This window comes from Bidens hawaiensis, unplaced genomic scaffold (genome assembly GCF_021521415.1).
Source record: "Bidens hawaiensis isolate Kalapana, Puna unplaced genomic scaffold, B.hawaiensis_p1.1 tig00003644_1, whole genome shotgun sequence".
Lineage (NCBI taxonomy): Eukaryota > Viridiplantae > Streptophyta > Magnoliopsida > Asterales > Asteraceae > Bidens > Bidens hawaiensis.
In genome coordinates, this window is record NW_027491207.1 from 1,285,889 (window position 1) to 1,311,642 (window position 25,754).

General features: G+C 37.5%; 1 protein-coding gene across 1 annotated transcript in view; it reads left to right on the forward strand.

The window, feature by feature from the left end:
• Positions 1-580: 580 nt before the first annotated feature.
• Positions 581-25,754, forward strand: part of LOC143623927 (uncharacterized) — a 37,106-nt gene continuing 11,932 nt past the window's right edge. The window contains exon 1 of the mRNA XM_077094718.1: positions 581-995. Coding sequence (XP_076950833.1) covers positions 581-995 — 415 coding nt within the window. The remainder of the gene's footprint in view (positions 996-25,754) is intronic.

Below are 25,754 nucleotides of genomic sequence, written 5' to 3' on the forward strand. Positions count from 1 at the left end.
GCAGACTTAGAGTTACCTGTCTATGGAAAAAGTTATAAGAATGAGCATTCAGGAAGAACAAGTTATTTTGTTTAAGTTTTAAGTCATGTATGACTATTAAGGATTTTATGTGTACTATTTAAATTTAAATTTAGACTAATGGTTGAATATGGTGTTATGGATTGAATTATGTTATGAATGCTTGTGTGGATTACAGTCATGTGAGGTGCGACTTGATAAGTTAAAACAAACAGTAGCTTTGAAATAGTAGGTGTCAATGTCTCCCAATATGAGATGAGATTTGTTAAGTCATGACAAGATCATATCATCGGGGGTTCATGGACAAGCTACCTCGAGCAGCTAACACTCATGAACACCACTCGGTGACTGCGATATTGAGAGTAAGAAGGATAAAACGGTAAGCTAGGGAGCTAAGATAGTTGAAAGTTCATGAGAGTACGTATCCGACGCATGATCTGGAGTTAGCAGTTGTAGTACATGCTCTTACGATCTGGAGACATTACTTGTATGGTACCAAGTGTACTATCTATACGGGGATCACAAGAGTTTGAAATACTTCTTCGGGCAGAAGGAGTTGAATATGAGACAAATAAGATGGCTAGAGTTGATTAAAGACTATGAATGTGAAATCAAGTATTACACGAGAAAGGCTAATGTAGTTGCCAATGCTTTAAGCCAGAAGAATGAAGAAGTGATAGAAACTGTAAAGTCTTACAAGCTTGTTGTCAACACAGATCTCTTCATAAAAATCAGCAAGGTTCAAACAGAAGTACTTGCAGATGAATGGTTAATGAAGAAAGAGAGGATTTATGGGCAACAGACTGAGTTCTTTGATAATACACAAGGCGTAAAGATCAGATTCGATCGGATGTGGATTCCACACCATGGGAATCTCAGGAGTCGAATCCTAGACAAAGCTCATAAATCTCGATACTCGATTCATCCAGGATCTAACAAGAGGTATCAAGACTTGAAGAAAGACTATTGGTGGTCAGGTATGAAGAACGAAGTGGTTGATTATGCCAGTAAGTGCATGACTTGTTTGCAAGTTAAAGCCGAACACCAGAAACCGTCTAGGAAGATGCAGCCTTTGGAAATACCTGAGTGGAAATGGGAACACATCACCATGGATTACATAACTAAGCTACCACGTACAGCTAAGAATCATGATACCATCTGGATGATTGTGGACCGATTAACTAAGAGTGCTCACTTTCTGCCTATACGAGAGGCCATCTCGTCTGAAACGTTAGCAAATGTGTGTCTTATGCCGACAAACAATGACGACCAATCGAGTTTAACGTTGCCGACAACGTGATGCTTAAGGTCTCGCCGTGGAAAGGTATTATTCGTTTTAGGAAGAGAGGAAAGTTGAGTCCAAGGTATATTGGACCGTTTAAGATCTTAGCTGATATAGAAGAGGTGGCGTGGCGTATAAGCTTGATCTACCTGCAGAAATGGAAGGGATTCACTCTACCTTTCACGTTTCTCACTTACGGAAATGTCTCATCGACGACACGTCTCACGTGCTGTTAATGGACATAGAGGTATATGAAATTTGGGTTCATTTAGAAAACCCTAGGTATGTTTTGTGCATTTGTGTTTATTCGGATTTTCATAGCCGTTTTTGGCTCGAAAATGATATTTGGCAAGATTGTTAGCTTCTGGAATTATTACAGGTTATTTTGGGAAGTTTTTTAGTCACTCAGGAATTTTTTATAAAAATCTACATATTTTATTTGATAAGTGTCTAAATTTTCATGATCTAATGATTAACGGATAATTAATTATGCTAATTTGAAGATTAAACAAATTCAATTCTAACGAAAACTGGCAAGTTCATGATTAACGAACATGTTGGGATATCAGAACATAAAAAACGATCAAGAAGCATATTTTCGGATTAATTATGTAAAAACGAACTTTTTGTGAGAAATCCGGACAATTTGGGTAGATTTTGCGCATTTTTCTCCAACTCAAACTGAATAAACGGAAACGAGCCCCGTAGCAAATCCGGACCCCCAAATTGTGATCTTTCTTTATAACTTAATGCTTTTATCAACCAACACGTTTACCCAAGTTTACATCCCCATAACTGTATTCTGAACGCATAAATGAACAACTTGGCCCCGCTGGTGAAACGGGGAAACTAAGACAAGTTTGATTTTAAACGTCAGACATTGAACAACATCACAATCTAAACCTACTGACACTTTCTGGGTGTAACAGCTATACCCAGATTAGCTATACAGCCCAGTCTAGTATGAAGATTATAATAATATTAAAATATTAATATTATTTTAATATTAATTAGAGGGACTAAGTGATAGCAAGGGAAACAAACCCCGAGCTGACCTCGCACCGAGTGCCTACAAAACCGTGAGTTTCATGACCCCTCATTTCAAACTGTCTACTAACTTCTTGGGGTGGGGTGAAAAGCATATTTATATACGTTATCTACCTGGAAACGGTTCAGGATATGAATTGTTTGAACGTTTACATACAAAAAGTCCCTACAAACATAACAACTGATTGCGTGCAAATGAATGGTGAATAGTATTCTTAAATGACAAATTAAGTGAATATGGTACGAATACCAAAACATAATAAAACATAATGAAATTACACATGACAATACGTTTGTACAAATATGTTGCATACTGTTAAAAATAACGTGGTCTTTAACGGCCATGGGTGAATAACGTGGTCTGAAATGGCCATGAGTGAATAACGTGGTCTGTAATGGCCATGGGTGAATAACGTGGTCTGTGATGACCATGGGGCTATTGTGGGCGGAAGGGGGCCACAATAGTACCAAACTAAAGTTGAGTATGGCCTATGAGCCAAGTTTTGCTGCAACTTAATAAACTAAAGTTGAGTATGGCCTATGAGTTAAGAAAATAATATGATTATGCGTATTATGGGCAGATGGGAAGCCACAGTGTTTTGTGATACGTGATAAATACTATATATGTATGTGTATCTATATACATGCTATGTGAATAGGCGTAGGAAATACTATGTGTAGAAAAAATTAATTATTGTGTGTACACTGTGCAATGTTTGACTCTTTGTGGAACCGTTGTGGGCGGAAGGGGAGCCACAGTGATTGATGTTACAAGGAATCGTTGTGGGTGGAAAGGGGGCCACGGTGGTTTATTTTGTGTGGAACCGTTGTGGGCGGAAGCGGGGCCATAGTGGTGATTAAACATGGAAAAATGGAAACACGCTAAACGAACAAACAGTCACGATTTTATCATGATTTCGAACTCATATTATAAACTTACATGTGTGCATATGTACACACAAGGATACGGCTGTACATATATATACAAACGTGAATATATATTTTCACATATGCGCGTACATACAAACTATGACTGTGTGGTACGCAGGACTGATTTCGTTAAAACTTATGAAACTCACCAACTATTCGTAGTTGACCGTTTTTAAACATGCTTTTCAGGTAATCAGAAAGGTGGAATAGATTGCTTATATGTTTCGTGTTCGGATTGTGATCGATGCTATGAGCATTCGAGTATAGAGAGAAGTAGTTAACGGACTAGTTTGATTGAATCACTTAGTTTGTAAAATATGTTAGAACGATGTAATATATTGTAAATTAGTTAGTAATGTTTCTTTATGAACAATGTATTTGATACCAGTTTTATCTGTTACATTTCTGCTTTACGCTTCCGCAAATTGCTTAACTGGGTGTGACAGAAGTTGGTATTAGAGCCATTGGTTATAAAGGATTAGGTTATCCCTTAGGATAACTATAATATAACCGTAGGCTCGATTATATCTGGGAAACTTAATAATGAGTAATGATAGATACTGATGGATGCTGTGATGAACTCGTAGCCAAATAAGTTATTATGGTCCAGAATGTAATAACAGACTTTCTTGTACGAGGGAATTCTGGGAGAAGTCGCGGAACATACCAATAAGTAAAAATGGCAACATAAGTGTATAAAGGTGATGTGGAGTATATATGTAATGTGCATACGTGTTTATCTAAAACAAGGCATATGGATACGTGTACATACGGTACTACCGATAATATTGCATCTTATCATAACGAATATTATATTCGTTTATAAGTAATATTAGTTCCTATTCTAATTAAAATTATATCTTACAAAAATTAATATTTTATTTTAGTATAATTCATATTATATCTGTTCATAACAAATAAAATATTTTATTTATGCCTAATTAATAATATCCTTTACGCTGATGTAAGCTATCGAAAATCGTTCTTTTATCACTAACTTTTACACCAAAGGATATCGAGATCGGGTAGCTTTATGGTAATAAGGAACCGGTGTTGCCTGTAAACGAGAATACTAGAACGCTTAAATGAGTTTAAACTGAATCTAGTGATGTCACGGAACCACAAAGGAGCTTGATATACAAGGCTCGGGAACAAACTGTGGGAGGTGTGACCTACAGATAATAATTTCCAGAAAATATACATATAATATTTCTCAGCTTGAATCTAATCTTTATCTTATAAACTCGTCTCTTTGACATTAAATTAAACTATTTTCCGGTCATCCTTCCATTTGTGTTGTTCAAAAACAAACACCATCCCTAGGGGAAATACCTAGTGATGAGCCCGATTTATCAAATTATAAATATGATAATTACCAAAACTGAGTTTTCAATTATAATAAGACTAGTTGTGACTACCAGTACATATAATGTGCTAATAATATTTCAAAAAGAAATAATAATAATAATAATAATATTTTCATTTACGTATCACCAGTACAACTAACTCTGATGAACCTCCCTAACTAGCAAACTCTTCAAACCATCTATGAACGAGAACCTCCAACCTCTCCTATATTTTTGCTATTCCAATTGGTTAATATAGGAGAGAAACCTCATGCTCACGAAGCAATGACGTGACTGACTGGAATGGGACATACTTACCCCAACCAGTAAACTACCACTTTTAGTAGACCCAGCATGTTTGTGCGTACTGAATGACCTCGTGAAAGAATATATTCTATAATGATATTTAACAACCTCTAAGGGTCTAGTGGAATATACGAGTGCATTCCTATGATAACACACTAATTAAACTCGTAACAAGTAAATGTCTGCTTACGGAAGAGGCTGAACAAAAATAATTACCCTATGATGGGTCGTACCGTAATAATTGTCGAGCAGGTTGTAAACTGTTTATAATTGTTATAATGTTTGCTTTGATAGATAAGGATAGTAAGGTATTGTTGTGTATAGCATCTTTTCGATACTCCATGCAAGCATCTAATAGTGTGTGCTATGTTGATATGGAGGACAACTTTGACCTTCCGTTACAATATTAAACCTTACAGGGTTAAAATTTCTTGTCACTTGGTGGCAACTTTTGATATATACATACAGACAATGGCCTTTGTTAGGCTAAATTGATATGCTATCCTCGATATATAAACACATGGACAGAGATGTGTAATACACATATGCTATTTGAAATACCTGATTACTTGATAATGTGATTCCTTTTGTGATAAGTGGTGTAGCGAACTATTATTAGTTACGATATAATTGGTTATCATTATAGAATGGCCCCGGAGAAAACAAACATACTATTTGAGGCAGTGGTGGTTGAATTGATTGCTCGGCAACTACGGATAGAAACTCTGACAATAGCAGCACGATTTGCTGCTGGCATTAACATAGCAATGAATACAAATCAAATGCCAAACACTAATACGGCCGTGAATACTATCTCGCCGCCCAATACTAATACAGTTACAGATGTTGTACTTCAAACAAATACTAAAAATTCTCCCCCAGTGACCACTAAATGCCATTGGAAACGGAAATCTTCTACCGAACATGAATACTGGTCGTAACAACCGTGATCCTTCACGACGAGAATATTCATTTAAACAATCTATGTCATACATACCTGTAAATTTTAGTGGTACTAAAAGATTAAATGGGGTAGTAAAATGAATCGAAGCAATAGAACCTGTTATCAGAACCAGTAGTGCCCATCAAAATGCACCATTGAGTATGCCACTTGTACATTTCTTGACCACGCCCTTACGTGGTAGAGAAAGATGGTACGAATTTGGGAACAAAAAGTAATCAACCACATGACTCGGGCAAGACTTAAAACCATTATATTGAAACATTTTCGTCCAAGGAATGAAACCTATAAATTTAAACACAAACCCGGGAACTTGAGAATGAAAAGCGCGGACAAATTGGAATACACAAAATGTGTTAACGATCTGGCTCGACTGGTACCATGGTTATTAGCCCGGACATAAGGACATTAGTTAATCTAGTTAACCACTAAACCTTTGAGAATGCCGTGACAAAAGCTGGTGTGGTAGCTTTTGATTTGGTCAGAAATAGTTTGTTGAGTATATCCGGGGAAGCATCTAGTATAAAACAAACCAATTGTGAAACAGGGGTACAAGAGATACAACCAACTAAACGTGCGTCCTACAACTTAAACCGATATTTCGATCATCTTTTAGTTCCGAACGAACAATATACAATGAACTTTCATCAAAGTGTGGGAAATGTAATTATTATCACTTAAGAGAATGTCAAACAAAGGTATGTCATAAAAGAGGGAAAGTTGTACACTATGCCTGTAACTGTAGAACTATTATGAATATTATAAACCAACCAACCCACCTTTAGTAATCACAACTACCTCGACCCTAACCGATCCGACAGCTACCAGCTCACCAAAACTAACCCATAATAAGTCATTATACTTGCTTTGAGTGTGACAGTATGGACACGTCAAGAAAGACTGTCCTGGTTTGAATCGAGTTGGAATGAAAAGACAAAATCAAGAACCAGCATCGATGTCCATCCCGACTAGAGGTCGCGTATTGTGATTAAATCAAATAAATTAAGCGCATTAACGGGTACATTCTGAGTCTAGTATACTTTAGTTTATTTAAATGCGGGCACTAATAGATGTATTGTTTTTACAAAACTTTACCTTGGAAAAATATACCAAGTAGTAAAATAATAAATTCTTATATTATAAAACCCACCAAAGGTAAAACCATAACCGTTAAACATACTGTTCAAAAATGCCCTCTCAACCTAAATAACTAGCTATTCCCTGTCGATGTACTCCTGGTGAAAGTGAGGAGTCGTTATGTAATAGTGAGTATGGACTAGTTAATTGAGTTTGAACGAAGGTTACATATGGAGATTGGGTGGAATAAAACAATCATAACTGTGAAAACCGAAGAAATTCCTTACTAAAAGAACCAAAACTTGAACTTCAAACTTTTATAGTCTCGTTTGGTTTCGTGCAAGGCCTCGCAGCAGGAAGAGGCAGTTGTCATTTGAAAGAAAACGCTCTTTGTTTGTATAAGGTTCCAAACCTTCGCACCCTGATGAAACCTTTCTTTTCTATCTTATATTAGTAAAGCCTAAACGTCCTTATTGAAGCCTAGCTAACGAGAAATCAAAGCGATAACGCACCGATTAGAATCGAAATAGAAGAGAAGGCCTTTCTTTCTCAAAGTAAACTTTCTCCCTTCCCTTCTTGCTTTAGAAAGATTGCAGCTAGCGTGCTGGACTAATATAATAGAAAGTCAAGGCTCTTCTCCTGTTCTACGAATAACTCTCTTTACTGAGCGAGACTCCGTCTATATCCCTACTAGTGGTTATTCTTTCCAGGCCATTTCTTTGACAGCTTAAACTAGACCCCACTTTCGATTAGATAGGTTTCGGTCTTAATCAAGATAGGTCAAGGGCGCGTCGGAACGGTCGGTAGCTACTTAGTCTCATCCGAGAGTCTAATCTCCTTGTACTGCTTTTTTTCTTTTTCAAAGAAAAAAGGTCAGTTTAGGCTCCTTCCCTTCCACCGCATAGCTGCGGTAGCAGGTACTACGAGCCCTCTGTCCCACGCGGCTCGCGTGGTTCACCGGTTCCACCGAAAACTCTCATTTGTTGAAGCGGAGCATAGTGCGCTTTAGGCGCCGAGCGAGAAAGGTCTCTTCTTTCGTTTCGGTTTATAACCGGGTGATGAACGAAGAAAAGTCAGGCCAGATGTTTGGTTAGACTGAGTACTAGTATAAAGATGTAAAGGAAATTTATGGAGGAACTGGTATGTAAAAGATCATAGGCACATGTGCTATAAAGATATGCACCATAATAAGCTAAGGTGGAATACTAAAAATCTTCAGGGACGTTACAACAGTTTGAAATACCCCATTGGAAAGGGGGAACAAACTACAATGGACCTCTTAACACACGCTCCTAAAACATCTTGAGAAAGCAATGCAAACTAAATGATAGTTCCCTGACTGATCCACTCCGAATACTTTCTTCCGATTTATGACAATTACCCAACTGAAAAACTCGCCTTAACAAAATCTTATCCTTGAAAAATTGTGTATGAAACTTTAGATCCCGAATCGACCTGAGCACAGTATTCCATCCTCTAACAAGCAATCAAACCAAATAACTATTCATATGTTAGAGGAAAGTGAGACCGGTAATGTCAATCCTCGTACATTATCAGTTATCGTAATATTATACAAATGGTTATATACTACATTACACGAGCAAGAATATAACTCGCCACCTTATTAAACTGAAAAGTGGCGACCCCCAAAATACAAAATCCGAATCGACTTCAGAAACCATGGATAAAGCTCGTAATATTAATAACAAACTAAAAGCCGCCTGAGGCTAAAAAGAGACTATACTTATATACGCGAGAAGTTATCAAATTTTGAAAGTTGTTAGTTGAGTTGATGAGACCGATGAGTTGATTCCAAAATACTAAGAACCGTACAAAATTGCCTCGAAAGGTTAATCTAGTAGTGTATTAAACAAAAATTATTTCACTCCCGATATTTTATATATATCGAATCAGAACATGTGCCTTACTTACAGGGCGGAATTAACACCATTTGAAAACTTTCATATAACTAAAATCTATAAAGAGAGTTGTGAAAATGTTGAGCGGGGAAAATCAAACAGTTACGACACAATAAAATCAAAATGAATAAAATTCGGTGGAATCCACAACAGGGAATCAAACGCATTCGGGAAAAGAAAGAACAAATTCTAAAACAAATACTTATAACTTTTCCCTAAAGGGACGTAATTGGCATATTGAATTTCGGGGACGAAATTTCTTAACTGGGGGAGAAGGTGAAAATCGTGACAAAACCGGATACACCTCAGTACTTACAAATCGAATAAGCGTTTAACCGATTATTGTGTAATGATCGAACGAATAACCGAACGGGTCTGGTTATGACCCAGATATCCCGAGGGCCCATCTATAAGTGATATATGTTTAATATAAGCCAACATATTCGAACTATGGCCTTAGTACGATAGCAAACCAGTTAAACAAAAACATGCTCGTTTAACTACCCGCTATGAACTTAAACGCGAAAGATAGTTACAAAACAAACATTGTATCATCCGTTAAGCTGATAAAGACTTACAAAACATTTATTTGGAATGTTTTAAGTGATCTGTGAAAATATTTTCGATTTTTACCAAAAAATACTATGTTTTTCTAATTTTGCAAGTTATTGGCCGAAAAACACTCGTTTTCACGCTGTTTGTCGTACCGGATATATTTTTCACGCCAAAAACCGAACCCTAAATAAATTTGGGCTCACACGTTCGGACACGCAAACTAGACTAATGGGCCAAAATTTGGCCCAAAGAGGGCCCAAAAGGTCCAGCCCGCCAAAGTGGACTTAAAATCCCTTTATAGTATTATTATTTGCTTCCTTTAACACTAAGTAACATAAGATATTTTTAGAACATAGTTCCAGAATTATAACCAGCCAAATCTGCTGTTCTTTCACACACACAACAAACCCTAAGGTACTACATCTATTTTGATCAATCTTATGTTTGTTTAAACATGTTTAAATTCATATAAACATAGTTTAATTGCCAAAACTCACTTCTAACCATGTAAAACTCATCAAAATGGGCCATAAATATGTTTTGATCCTACACATGGTTAAGAACCTTTTTCGATAAGTATTTTGGTCATAAACACGGATTAGAGGGTTTAAACGACGTTTTTACGGTTCAAAAGTTCGGTTTAGAACCCTAACCGAAACCCTGACTTTAATGTCTGGTGTATTGTTGATACATGCTTGGTTTGTTATATAGGACCTGTACTTAGCTTATATAGAAGAATGAGAACCCGGAAATTGGATTAAGAGAGCAAAAACGGGCGAAACCGCAAAGGTAATGCCGAAATGTTCAATTACGGGCTGTTTAGGTTAAGGTTATGATGTGCATATTTTTAGGCCATGAAATTTTTTAGGGACATAAGGGACATTATCATTGATTCCCTTTCCAAATTTGGTAATTTTTTGACAATCCAAGAATATTTGGAGAATTTATTACCGATTTGGAGCGTTTATTTGGGAAAAATAGTTACAATGCCTGAAAAATTATGAAAGTTTTTGGGGAACTCAGATTTGATGTATTATTATCACATATGAAATTTGGGGTCATTTATAAAAACCTAGGTATGTTTTGTGCGTTTGTGTTTATTCGGATTTTCGTAGTCGTTTTTTACTCGAAAATGAAATTTGGCAAGATTGTTAGCTTCTGGAATTGCTACAGGTTATAGGGAAGTTTTTTAGTCACTCAGGAATTTTGGCGGCTTTTTTGGAAATCATTTGGTATAAATAAATGATTTTCGGGCTAAATATAGCAAATAAAAAGATTTTTTTATAAATTTAGAAATCAGTAAATAATTCCAAAAATATTTTTATAAAAATCTTCATATTTTATTTGATAAGTGTCTAAATTTTCATGATCTAATGATTAACAGATAATTAATTATGTTAATTTGAAGAGTAAACAAATTCAATTCTAACGAAAACCGGTAAGTTCATGATTAACGAACCTGTTGGGATATCCGAACATCAAAAATGATCAAGAATCATATTTTCGGATTAATTATGTAAAAATGAACTTTTTGTGAGAAATCCGGACAATTTGGGTAGATTGTGCGCGTTTTTCTCCAACTCAAACTGAAGAAACGGAAACGAGCCCCTTAGCAAATCCGGACCCCCAAATTGTTATCTTTCTTTATAACTTAATCATTTTATCGACCAATATGTTTACCCAAGATTACATCCCCATAACTTTTTTTCTGAATGCATAAACGAACAACTTGGCCCAGCTACTGAAACGGGGAAACTAAGCCAGGTTCGATTTTAAACGTCAGACATTAAACAACATCACAATCTAAACCTACTGACACTTTCTGGGTGTAACAGCTATACCCAGATTAGTTATACAGCCCAGTTTAGTATGAGGATTATAATAATATTAAAATATTAATATTATTATAATATTAATTATAAGGACTAAGTGATAGCAAGGGAAACGAACCCTGAGCTGACCTCGCACCGAGTGCCTACAAAACAGTGAGTTTCATGACCCCTCTTTTCAAACTGTCTTCAAACTTTTTGGGTGAAAAGCATATTTATATACGTTATCTACCAGGAAACGGTTCAGGATATGAATTGTTTGAACGTTTACATACAAAAAGTCCCTACAAACATAAAAACTGATTGCATGCAAATGAATGGTGAATAGTATTCTTGAATGACAAATTAAATGAATATGGTACGAATACCAAAACATAATGAAATTACACGTGACAACACGTTTATACAAATATGCTGCATACTGTTAAAAATAACGTGGTCTATAACGGGCATGGGTGAATAACGTGGTCTGTAACGGCCATGGGTGAATAACGTGGTCTGTAACGACCATGGATGAATAACGTGGTTTGAAACAGCCATGGGTGAATAACGTGGTCTTTAATGGCCATGGGTGAATAACGTGGTCTGTGATGACCATGGGGCTATTGTGGGAGGAAGGGGGCCACAATAGTACCAAACTACAGTTGAGTATGGCCTATGAGCCAAGTTCTGCTGCAACTTAATAAACTAAAGTTGAGTATGGCCTATGAACCAAGTTCTGCTGCAACTTAATAAACTAAAGTTAAGTATGGCCTATGAGCCAAGTTCTGCTATAACTAAACCAACTAGCTTGATTTTGACATGAATGTTAAGAAAATAATATGATTACGCATATTTTGGGTGGATGGGGAGCCATAGTGTTTGGTGATACGTGATAAATACTATATATGTATGTGTATCTATATACATGCTATGTGAATAGGCATAGGAAATACTATGTGTAGAAAATACTAATTATTGTGTGTACACTGTGCAATGTTTGACTATTTATGGAACCATTGTGAGCGGAATGGGAGCCATAGTGGTTGATGTTACGAGGAATCGTTGTGGATGGAAAGGGGGCCATAGTGGTTTATTTTGTGTGGAACTGTTGTGGGCGGAAGGGGGGCCACAATGGTGATTAAACATGGAAAAATTGAAACATGCAATACGAACAAACAGTCACAATTTTATCATGATTTTGAACTCATATTGTAAACTGACATGTGTGCATATGTATACACAAGGATACGGCTGTACGTATATATAAAAACGTGAATATATATTTTTACATATGCGCGTACATACAAACTATGACTGTGTGGTATGCATAACTTATTTCATTAAAACTTATGAAACTCACCAACTATTCATACTTGACCGTTTTTAAACATGCTTTTCAGGTAATCAAAAAGGTGGAATAGATTGCTTATATGTTTCGTGTTCGGATTGTGATCAATGCTATGAGCATTCGAGTATGGAGAGAAGTAGTTAACGGACTAGTTTGATTGAATCACTTGGTTTGTAAAATATGTTAGAACGATGTAATATATTGTAAATTAGTTAGTAATGTTTCTTCATGAACAATGTATTTAATACCGGTTGTATCTGTTACATTTCCGTCTTACGCTTCCGCAAATCGCTTAACAGGGTGTGACAAATAAATAATTTCTCTCTTAAGAATAGTATTCTTAAATTCCAGGAAAACTCAATTTTGTGAGTTCCCTACTTTCAGTACTTTGTTCTCGGCCATATGTTTTCGGTAATTAAGTATTCTTGGTCAAGTTTGATGTGACCAGGTAGTTTCAAAGGCACTCATTACTACTTATTTGATTATTCTTGAAACTCACAACTTCGATAATCTTCCAAAATCTTCTCTCATTATAACCATCATATCTTTCACCTACTTGCCGCCATACATCATTTCCTGTCTGCTTGTTCAATCAAGTAGACATCTTTGAAAGGTAAGTAAATCTATTATGGTTTAAGGGTTTTCGGTGGTTATTAGATTTGATCGATTAATTATTCGGAAGGTTTGTTTGTTCTCTGTTGAAGTTACTGATTATCGGTTTAGTCATTGATTGTAGTTACAGGTTTGGTCATAATTGGTGATTGGTGGTATGATGAAGATGATGAGTAGTGCTATGAGGTTCTTGGCATGGACTGATTAGATTCTTTTGATCAATCAGAGATATCTTCGTGTTGGAGAGGTTATGAAGCATTCTCGGTTAAACCTTGACCGAGGACTTGTTGGTTCTACCAAAGATACATCGTGTTTGACTTTTCTGAGTCAATCAAGCCTAACACTTGCAGCAATTCATGATGACAAAAGTCATGTTCATCTACATCATATGGGTAGTAGCATGACCTGCGCTGGATTGCTACCTAGGTTTTAATAAAGGCCCTAAATAATACACTCAACTTCCAAGTGTCTATTTAGGAGCCACAGTATACACGCCGAAATGTCTAAACGAAGGTATAGAAGCACGCTGATCGTGTACAGCTGAAGCAGTTGTGATCAAGCAATAAACCAAGGGGGAGAATGTTGGGCTATATTTTGTGGTTTATGCTTGTACTTTGGGCTTAGTTTAGGGTGCATTATGTAAACCGAGATCCTTATGGATCTCGGTGGGCTTTGGGCTTTTTTTGGGCTAGTATGTTGGCTACCTTATATATTGATCAAATTGTATAGGGTTTTGGGTTTGGCGTTTTGAGAGAGAAAGATTAGTCGTTCACTGTGTTGTGGTAGAACAAGTATTGTAAGCATAGTGCTTAAGCACCCGACGTTAATAATAATGTGTGTTTTGAAGCATTCCATCGTGTGTTTTACGTGTTCTTGCTTATTGTCTTGAATCATCTTGTGTTAGGATTCCACACTAACATCAAGATACTTGATATCATATTGTAGTGATCCAGACTCGAGACTTACAATTGGTATCAGAGCCTTTGACCTATTCAGGCTCGTTATTGTGAAATCAACGGATTCAAGATCTAAGTGTTTGGTGATTTGGTTATATTTCCGGTGAACTGTTGATCGGAGAAGAGAAAGGATTGCTTTTGGTGAAAGATTGATTTTGTTTTGGAAACAAATCAAATCCCACTAAACTCGGGAGTTTAATATACTCAAATCCAACTGAATCTCTAGTTTTCGGCTAAGGAAATCGGTTCTAGGTTAGTTTTGAGGGTTTTTGGCAATTTGTTCAAGTTTTCTTCTGAAATCTGATCGTTTTCGGTTAGATTTAAGGGTTCTCGGCCAAATTATGTGGTTCTCGGTCAACAATCTCTGTTCTCTGTCACCAACCTTTATTCTCAGTCAACATTCTTTAGTTTTCGGTCAACTCTTTCAGTTCTCAGTCATCTTTGGTTCTCGGTCAACGCATACTGTGAACGTAGTTGGACCTGATTGTGACAATCGTAACAAAACTAGATACACCTCAGTTTTCACAAATCGAATAAGCGTTTAACCGCTTATTGCATAACGAACGAACGGATAACCGAACGGGTCTGGTTATGACCCAGATATCCCAGGGGTCCATCTATAAATGATATACGTTTATTATAAGCCAATATATCAATATCAAGGCCTTAGTTCGATAGCAAAACAGTTAAACGAAAACATGCTCGTTTAACGACCCGCTATAGATTTAAATGCGAAAGATAGTTACAAACAAGAATTGTATCATCCATTAAGCCGAAAAAGACTTACCAAACACCTATTTGAAATGTTTTAAGCGATCCGTGAAAATATTTTTGAATTTTACAAACGTATACTATGTTTTTATAAATTTACACAAAAATAGCCGAAAAACACTCGTTTTCGCACTGTTTGACGCACCCGATATGTTTTTTGCGCCAAAAACTGAACCTGAAATAAATTTGGACTCGGCATTTCATGTTCGGGCACGTAAATCGAGAAAAGTGGGCCAAATGGGCCCAAAAGGGGGCCCAACAAGCCCAAGCCCACCAAAGTGGACTAAAAATACCTTATATTATTATTATTTAGTAAACATTATATATAATAACCTATTAGATATTTTATGACAGAAATTTCCAGAAAATCTACAAGGTTCCTGCTATTCTTCAGTCTAGTCCCAAAAACCCTAAGTAAGATTACTAAACTCATCATTTTTAACTAGTTTTAATGATGTTTAATACCATATAAACATGGATTAATTGCCAAAAATCATTCCTAACCATGTAAAACTACTAAAAATGGTCCATAAATATGTTTTGATCATACACATGGTAAGGAATCTGATTTGATAGTTTTTTTGGCCATAAACATGGATTAGAGGGTTGAAACGGCATTTTTACGGTTCAACAGTTCGTTTTTGTGCACTAGCCGATACCCTAACTCAAGGGCTGTTATGTTGATGAAAAATTGCTTGGTTTGTAATATAGGACTTGTATCTAGCCTACATAGGATCACAAGAGCTTGAAAAGTTGATTAGAAAGGCGGAAACGAACCAAAACCGCTAAGGTAATGCCGAAACACTCGCTTACGGGCTGTTTAGGTTGAGGTTGTGATGTGAATATTATTAGGTCTTTAAATTTTACAGGGACATAAGGGACCATATCATTGAGTTCCTGTTCAAATTTGGTAATTTTTCAACCAACTGAGAATATTTGGCGAATTTATTATCGAACTGGGACGTTTATTTGGGGAAAATAGTTAAAATGCTTAAAAAATTATGAAATTTTTTTGGGAACTCATATTTGATGTACTTTGATCACATATAAATTTTTGGATCATTTGAAGAAGTCTAAGGGTGTTTTGTGCTTATGCGTTCGTATGAATTTTTATAGCTGAATTTGAGCCGAAAAGAATATTGAACAAGCTTATTTCATTCTGGAATTGATACAGATTGTTTTGGGACATAATTTGAGTATTCATGAATTTTTGTGGAATTTTTGGAAATCGTTTGAGATAAACGGACGATTTTCAGGCTTAATATAGCAGTAAAAAAGAATGTTTAAAAATTAATAAATCAGTAAATAATTCTAAAAATATTTTTATAAAAATCAAAATATTTTAATTGATAAGTGGCTAAATTTTTATAATTTAATGATTAACGTTTTAATAATTATGCTAATTTGAAGATTAAACAAATTCAGTTTTTATAAAAACCGGCAAGTTCGCGATTAACGAACTTGCGGGAATATCAAAACGCCAAAAGTGATCAAAAATCATATTTTTGGATTAATTAAGTAAAAACGAACCTTTTTTATGAGAAACCTGGACAATCTGGATAGATTGTGCACGTTTTTTTGTTTTTGGGTAAAGGGATTCACCCGGTTAAATGCATTCCACACAACCAAAAAAGTACAAGTAATATGACAGAGTGCCATATTAGTTCTCATGTATGACATGCCATACAAGAGTAAACAAAACCAAAACCACCAAACACTGGTAACCACAGCTAAAGCTTACACGAGAACCAAGGAATAAACAAAACAAAAAACAAATCAACCATTATCATCAATTTGGTGGGAAACTCCCCGCGGAAAGTGCCAATCCTCAAGAACCCGATTAACCCGTTCAGAATTCTTGAACTTTAGAGACATAAGCTTTAGGCGGGTACCCCTAATGATATCATCAGCAACAATCTTAGGAGTCTTCAAGGAATTCCTGAAAAGCCGGTTATTTCGCTCCTTCCAAATAAGGTAAACCGAAGCCCCAAATAACAGCCGATTAACAACATTATCAATAGAGTTGGACGCTCCAAGTTGAGACACATACTGAAGAATATTCGCCCAACCATTCCTGCACCCCTGAAACTTCCCTTTCATTTTTACAATCCTCCAAACCTCAGAAGAGAACTTACACTCAAAGAAGAGATGATTACGAGAATCCGGCTCTCCATTACAAAGAAGGCAGCAATACAAGTTATAATTTGGATACCCACCAATTTTCCACCCCATAATACGATTCTGCGTGCTCAGCCTATCATGAAGCACAGTCCACAACATAAAGGAATGTTTTGGAACACATTGAGAGAACCAAACAACATGCACCCAAGACACCTTATCAGCCGGTCTCCGAAGAAGATGCCATATTCCTGAAGCCGAGAAATTCAATAAAGTCCCATTCTCATCCATTACCACGATCTTGTCCCTCTTATCCGGACAAATACTGACCTCTTTTAAGTTCGAAAGAATTGGGTATCTCAAAATCCAATCAGGCGGCCAACTCCAGTTATTATGGTGAACAACATCATTGACACAGGACTCTAAAGATAAACCAGCCCGATGTATAGCTCTCGGGTTAATATAATCGCTTAAAGGACAAAGATCATCCCATTTATCATACCAAACTGAAGTAGAACTCCCATTACCAATTTCATGCCATATAAACTGTCTAATACGGGGACGAAAGTGAAGAATTTTCCTCCACCCCCAAGTACACGAGTTAGGAATCTGCAAGCTCCAAAAATTTCGCCCCTTCATTTTATACTCATGAATCCATTTAACCCACAACGAATTACGACCATTGATTACACTCCAGATATGATAAACCAGAAGAGAGTTATTGACATCCCGGATACGCCGGATACCCAAACCACTTTCACATTTCGGCTGACACACAATATCCCAAGAGACTTTATGCTTTCCCTTATTGTGACCATAGTCCCAAAGGAAATTTTTAATCCGTTTCTCAAGATCAGCAATAAGTCTAGAAGGGAGTGAGAACACAGCAGACCAATAAATATATAAGGACGACAGAACAGACGTGACCAGCTGAAGTTTACCCGCAAAAGATAAAGTTTTATTCTTCCAATCCCCAATCCGACTATCCATACAATCCAGCAACCTCTTACAATCACGGTAATTTAACCGCGTAGAAATAAGAGGAACTCCTAAGTATTTAACCGGGAGCCTTCCTTCAACGAAGGGCATAATATTCAGAATACCACTTTTAACGCGGTCCGGGACATTACAGAAAAACGCGGTACTTTTCGGAACACTCGGAGTAAGCCCGGACATATCTTTGAAATCATTCAGAGCCCCCATAATAGTTTTAGCAGAATTCACATCACCTCGAGCAAACAGGAACAAATCATCCGCAAAGCACATATTGATAATATTTAGTTTTTCACAATGACGATGAAAACGGAACGATCGTTCAATACGAACTTTTCGGTGCAGAATTAACGTGAGAGCTTGCATAACCAGCGTGAAAATATAAGGAGACATCGGATCACCCTGTCTCAGACCTCTTTTACCACTAAAGAACCCGTGTAAGTTCCCATTAACGGATATCGAAAAGGAAGAAGTGGTTATGCACTCCATTATCCAACAAATCATCCTGTCGTGGAAACCATACCCAAAAAGAATATCACGAATGAAGTCCCAACTGACCGTATCATAAGCTTTCTGGATATCAACTTTAAAAGCACATCTAGGCGGACCATTATTAGTGTGATAATTATGCATTAATTCTTGGGTCAAAAGAATGTTATCAGAAATCCTACGCCCAGGGACAAACGCAGACTGATTGATATCAATTAACGACTCCAAACCCTTCATCATACGAACCGAGATAATCTTGGTAATGCATTTATATAAAGTGTTGCAGCACGAAATGGGACGAAAATCATTAGGAGTCAAAACGGTGGTCACTTTGGGAATAAGGGCAATAATAGTGTGGTTAACCTGTTTAAGGAGACTTCCTTTTCTGAAAAATTCATGAACCGCCAAACAAATATCTTTCCCAACAATATCCCAAGAACTTTTGAAGAAAGCCGAGGAAAAACCATCAGGCCCGGGCGCTTTGGAATTCCCAATCGAGAAAAAAGCATCTTTGATTTCCAAATCGGATATAGGTCTAACCATAAGCTCCGCCTGAGAGGCCGAAAGCTTAGTGGTAAAAAGCTGATTATCCGGTTTTCTCAATGGTTGCAAATCTGAACCAAAGATGTTCATAAAATGATTAACAAACACCAAAGGAACATCCGACCCCTCAAATAATCGGCCCTGAACATCACTTATAGTATCAATACGGCCTCTATGGTTTCGCGTTTTCAAAGAATTGTGAAAGTACGCAGTGTTATAGTCACCAAGCTTTAACCAATCAACTTTAGCCTTCTGTTTAAGGAATTCTTCCTCATCTTTAGCCGCCTCATGATAAGCCTTAAGATAACTACTCTGCTCCCTAATCAACTCCAAATTAGTAGGGTCAGTGTCAAGACGGGTTTGACAAGCATCCAGAAAGGTTCTCAGATCATTAACTTTCTTGTGGAGATTGCCTTGCCGATGCAGCAAAGAACGGATTGGATGTTTTAAGTTCTGGAGTTTCTTTACCACGCGAAACATGTGATAACCATTCACCTCAATTTTCCAGCCATTTGCAATAATATCATTATAACCCGGTTTTCCAATCAAGAAATTAGGGAATTTAAACGTTTAGGCTTACCTTTAATAAGAGAGGGGAATTTCAATAAACATGGAGAGTGATCTGAAATCCGGTACGGAAGGAACACCGCCGATGAATCATTAAAAATCTCCATGAATTTAGAGTTTCCCATCACCCTATCAAGCTTTTTGAAAAGACCCATACCCGTTTTCTGTTTATTGCTCCAAGTGTATTGTAGCCCGACCCCATTAATATCCTCAACTTCAATGTTCTTAACACAATCACGAAAATCAAGCATCCTAGTGGAAATTTTGGAGGAACCATGTAAGCTGTCTTCCAAATTAAGAGCACAATTAAAGTCTCCTAGTAAAGCCCAAGGTTTTCCACGAGTGAATTGTTTTATGAACAGCAAGATTATGCCATAACTCCCTTCTTTTCAAATAACAATTCTCAGCATACACGAAAGAACCATACATCACCTTGCTATCCAGCTTAAACTTTAACTGAACGTGAAGAACCTGGTTCGAATAATCAATAACCATAAGATCAACCAAATCCGTATTCCACCCCACAATAATCCGAGTACCTTTATCACAAACACTACCATTGCTGGTCCAATCCCAATTTTTACAGATCTTCTTACAAACATCAAAAACCGAATTTAATTGTACATGAGACTCAAGAATAGCACACACCTGAATATTATTATCTTGGATTACCTTACGAACCTCTTTTTGTTTAAGAGGGCGGTTCAACCCTCTTATATTCCAAGAGGCGATAGTACCCATTAAACACCCAATTCACCGGGTGTGCTTGCACCCTCAGAACCAATATCCGCTTGCATAGCGTTAGCCACATCCGTAAACAGCTCCTCCACCTCATCCTCATCTTCATCACATTCCGATTCGTCCACCAAATTACCAAACCTGTTACTGGTTTGGACAGCATGCTTTTCCTTTATCTCGACCCCCACATCCTTAGGAGTTGTAGGTTTACCCACTGGATAATTATTGTCTTGTCTTTGAGCGGGTGGTTTATTTATAGGTTGTGTCACAGCAGGTTTAACCACCGGTCGATAGACAAGATTATGTTTCTTGACTTGCGTATTAACTTTTTTCTTTCCCTTTACCCTTTGGAAACCATCATCATTAGTGACTTTCATTGGCTCTACATTTGACATTTTATCATGAACTTGTCTCGGGCATTGAGTGTTCGAATGGCCAAACACTTCACATAAGGAACATCTGGGGGGCTCCCAATAATATTCAATCTTAATCTCCGAGATCTTGTTTGTCTCCCCCAACGTGTCCGGAACAGCAACAACCAGCTTCCTCTTAATTTCCTGGTTTGCATGAAGTTCAACTTGAACTCTAGCAAAACTACTTCTTCCCCACGATTCCTTACACATATTGGCAGTGTAAGAATCCATACTTATCGGATCCCCAATTCTTGAAGCGAGCATACTTAGACCCTCCTCAGTAAATGCACCCAGAGGAATATTCTGTAGTCTGACCCAAACTGGAACAGACCGTATATCCTCCTTTTCCAAATCTGACTCCAAAGTCCAAATATTAAGAATAATGGGGACATTCCTAATCATCCAAGGACCATCTTCAATCAGCTGCATCATCCCAGCTTCCGTATGAAACTTGAAAAAGAAGAACCCTTTCGCATTCATCATAAGTCTCGTAAGCCCATATTTGTTCCAATTTTTCTTAGCAAAATACTCAACCACCGGAAAAGGAAGTCTATTACCCAGAAAATAGCCAAACAAAGTATTATTAAACCTTTCGTTAACTTTCTTGACAGATTCAATGGTATAACCACATCAACTCCTTCCATTGTTGACTCCACATTTAATTTTCTTAATGTTACCTTCGATGTCTTGTTTTCAAGTTGGACAACACTCATATACGAAGGTTTTGAATTTTCCACATGTTTTTCCATTCGTTCATCCCTTTGAATATTTTCAGATCCACAGACCTTATTATCATCCGAAACAAAGGCTGAAAAACCTCCATCTTGTTGAAAAGTTACCGAATCAGAACAAATAACCTTTTTATCATTCGAATCCACGGCATACAGCCACCATCTTTGTTGATTACATCATTTAGAGGAGCATTGAATGTAGTGTTAGCAGCAAACGAAACAAACGAACTCGAAGCATTAGGGTTACCCGACGAACCAGTTTTTAGAGCCCCCCTGCGAGGAAGGACCCCATCGATATTCGTTACCCGATTGGCTGAAAACCCTTGCTTAACACGATCAACAAATCCATTACCACCCTTTTGCTCCATGCAAAACCCAAGAAAATAACACCCAAGAACAAAGATCCAAGCAATCAATCAGCAAGTAATAAACCAAGCAACCAAACTGCACGTAAACCCAAGAACCACGGCTACACAGCTGGTTAGAATCAAGATCAAGATTGACCAAAACAACCACGGCTGCACAAACCCAAACCTGTTTCTCTCTCTACGAACGGCTGAAACCCTAATCGCCCAAGATCAATATCGACCAAGAACGACCTAGATCAGCCAAGGAGCAGCCAAGATCGACCAAGTAAACACAAACCCTAACCAGTATCTCTCACCTCAGCCGGCCGAAAGAACCATAAACTTCATTAATCACAAGAATCTTAATCAATTAATAGGATTGAATCGATCTAACTAAACTATATCAAATAGCCGTGATCAATAACAAACCTACTAATCAGTCAGACCCAAGGATTAGATCAAGATTCAAGCAAAAACACAACCAAACCGGCCGTTCCCAGCACCTGCAGAAACCCTAATTGCAGATTGAAACCCTAACTGCCGATCTCCCTAATTGCCGATCACCCTAAAGTTGAAATAAGCAATAGGCGATCAGAACCAAGGAAAAGAACCAGTTGCATGCAACAATGACAACCCTAATCGGCAGATCCTAGCGACGGCAGCAAGGAAACCCTAATCGCCCTAGTCGCCTCGATTGTGCACGTTTCTTCTCAAATCAAACTGAATAAACGGAAACGGACCCCGTAGCTAATTCGAGACACCAATTGTGATATTTCTTTATAACTAAATCATTTTATTAACCAACATATTTACCCAAGCTTATTTCCCCATAACTGTTTTCAGAACGCGTAAACGAACAACTTGGCCCAGCTGGGAAAACAGGAAACTAAGTCAAGTTCGGTTTTAAGTATTAGACATTGAACAACATCACAACCTAAGCCTATTGCCACTTTCTGGGCGTTCCAGCTATACCCAGATTAGTTATACAGCCCAGTTTAGTGTTAAGATTATAATAATATTAAAATATTAATATTATTATGATATTGATTATAGGAACTAGTGATAGCGAATCAAGCAAACCGCAAGCTGACACAGTGCTAAGTATCTACTAAACTGTGAGTTTCATGACCCCACTCTTTAAACAGTTTTACGAACTTTTGGGGTGAAAAGCATGTTTGATTATGTATACACATCTGAAATTTGTAATGATGTGAATTATCTAAGTGCTAACACACGAAAGTCCCCACGATCAAAGTGATTAACTTCGAGCCTGTGACTTGTGAATAGTACTATTGGTTTGACAAACCCAAACGGAATCGGCCTGGTTGCCGTGTCACATAGCGCTGTTTGCACACGACCATATTTATATATACAAGCTATGTCGTGTTAGACATAGCTACCGGGGCATGTTGTGGGCGGAAGGGGAGCCACAGTGGTTGATTGAGCGTGGGAAATGGATGCACGCAGCACATACAGTCAAGGCTTCACTGTAGCTTAGCATAATTACATCATTTACATACATACATACTTATATCATGATTACAAGTGTTAACTTGTGAATATTCATAACTGTTTTCTTGAAACTCATGACACTCACCAACTCCAGTAGTTGACCCGTTTTAAACTGCTTTTCAGGATTACCAAAGTTGGAATAAAGTGATGTCGTGCTATCTATTGTGGAACATGCTCGGTGCTATGTGAATAGGTGCAAAGTTATTAGTACGAATATAATAGTTTAACGAACGTATTTTTTTGAAACACCTAGTCTGAACACAAAGATATATCAATGTAATATAATGTAAATTAGTTTGTAATGTTTCTTTATAAACAATGTTGTTGATACCAGAGGTGTCTGTTACATTCCCGTTTTACGCTTCCGCATTGTGCTAGTCGAGGTGTGACACTGATCAATTGGATTTGGCTTTGTGTATTAGACTTTAGAGTTTTCTGGACTTAAGATTTGTTTTGGATTGATTAAAACTAAAATGGATCAATTAACTAATAATAATGGGTCATCCAATGCTTCACTCCATCAAGAACTGGATTCCATAATGGGGACCACCACTCGTGTGCCTCGTCTACTGTATCATGAGGGGTTCAGCGAGTGGAAATTTCGATTCAAGAAGTATGTCAAGATGAAAGATGCAAAAATCTGGATAAGCATAGTTAGGGGACCCCAAATCATCATGTATCAACGTGAGAACTCAACTGAAGTTGTTGTGAAGCCTATGCTATGTACGATGATGATGATCTTGCTAAAATTGAAGAGGATGAAAAGGCGCTCTCAACCTTAACTATGGCGCTCTCACCTGAGATTGCTTTGGGTTTTAGAGAACTTCAATCTACTAATTAGTTGTGGGAGGCGTTAATTGAGGTGTATGAAGGAAACGAAGACATGAAGAGAAGTCGCCAAGACCTGCTGCGACAGAAATTCAATATGTTTAATCATGTTTTGGGAGAGTCGTTGGAAACTCAACTTCAAAGGTTCATAGCTCTTGTGACCGAGATAAGATCTGCAAGCATCTATCTGGCAACTTCTGAAATAAACAACAAGTTGGTGAACTCACTGCCTAAAAGTTGGGATATGAATGTTGCCGTTATCAAGAAGACAAAAGATCTCAACAGGATGTATATATCCGAGATGATGGCTATCATTAAGGCATGTGACATGGATGACAAGCAACGTGCTATAAATCACGCAAACTCCTACAGTGCAGCTGGGTACAACGTTGCTTCCAATAATGCACTCATCTCACAAGACAACTTCTCAATGTTCAAGACTACTCAGGGACAACCGCAATTTCAACCTCAAAGCAACTTCCAAGTGTTTAAATCCACTCAGAGTCAATCATCTTCCACCTCACCACAACCAGCTCCAGTCTTTTTCACTAAACCTGCTCAATCTCCTACTGCTAATGTTCAACCTCAATCATCTGGTGTTGCTCCCAGTCAGAACTCCAGTAAGATTCCCTCTATCCCAAAGGAAACTCAAGAGAACATAGATTTAATGGCGGGATTCATGAACTGCTACAATGCATTCCTAGATGGAGATTTAGTTCAACCTGTTTTTGCTGCTAAGCTTGATCAAATCCATCCAGATGATGTTGAAGAAATGGATCTCTTGGCAGATCGCCATGGCAGTGTTCCGGGCTAAGAAATTCACAAAGAGAACGGGAAGGAATAATTGGAATATGCCGAATAATCAGAAGGTGGGTTTTAACAAGGACACTCTGAGGTGCTACAACTGTCACAAGCCGTGTCACTTTGCTCGTGAATGTACCAACCCAGCAAAGGAAGGAAACACGGAAAGGGCACTGGTTCCAGTGGGAAACGCTAGAGAAGAAGTTGGGGGTAGTTCGGGAAATCCTGAAAGGGGTTTGGTTGCTCAACAATTTTCTTGGGCTGATCAGATGGATGCTCTTAACATTAGCAATCTGACTGCTAATTATGCTCATGTTGAAGACACTGAAGAAGAAAATGCTGCTGATGAGCAAATCAAGGAACTTCAATTCGCATTCATGGCCTTCACTGATCCCAGCTCATCTGAGGTAAGCTTTCAACCATGTTCTCAAGAGTGTGTTGATAAAATTAATTTATATAAACTCCACAATGATAACTTGATTAGAGACATGGAATGAGTGAAATTTGAAAATTTTAAACTTAATAAAAATGAAAACGCCTTCTTAGAAGCAAATCAAAAGGATTTTTCTAAGCTTAAATCTGAATTCAGCATAAAGTGTTGTCACCACTTAGATGCCAAGCAGAAAATTGCTGAATTAACAGCTAAACTGGAAGCCTCCAAAATAGAAATTTTGAATTTAAATGCTAAATTTGAAAGAGCTGAACTTGATTTCAAAAAATTCGAGGGTTCCAGTA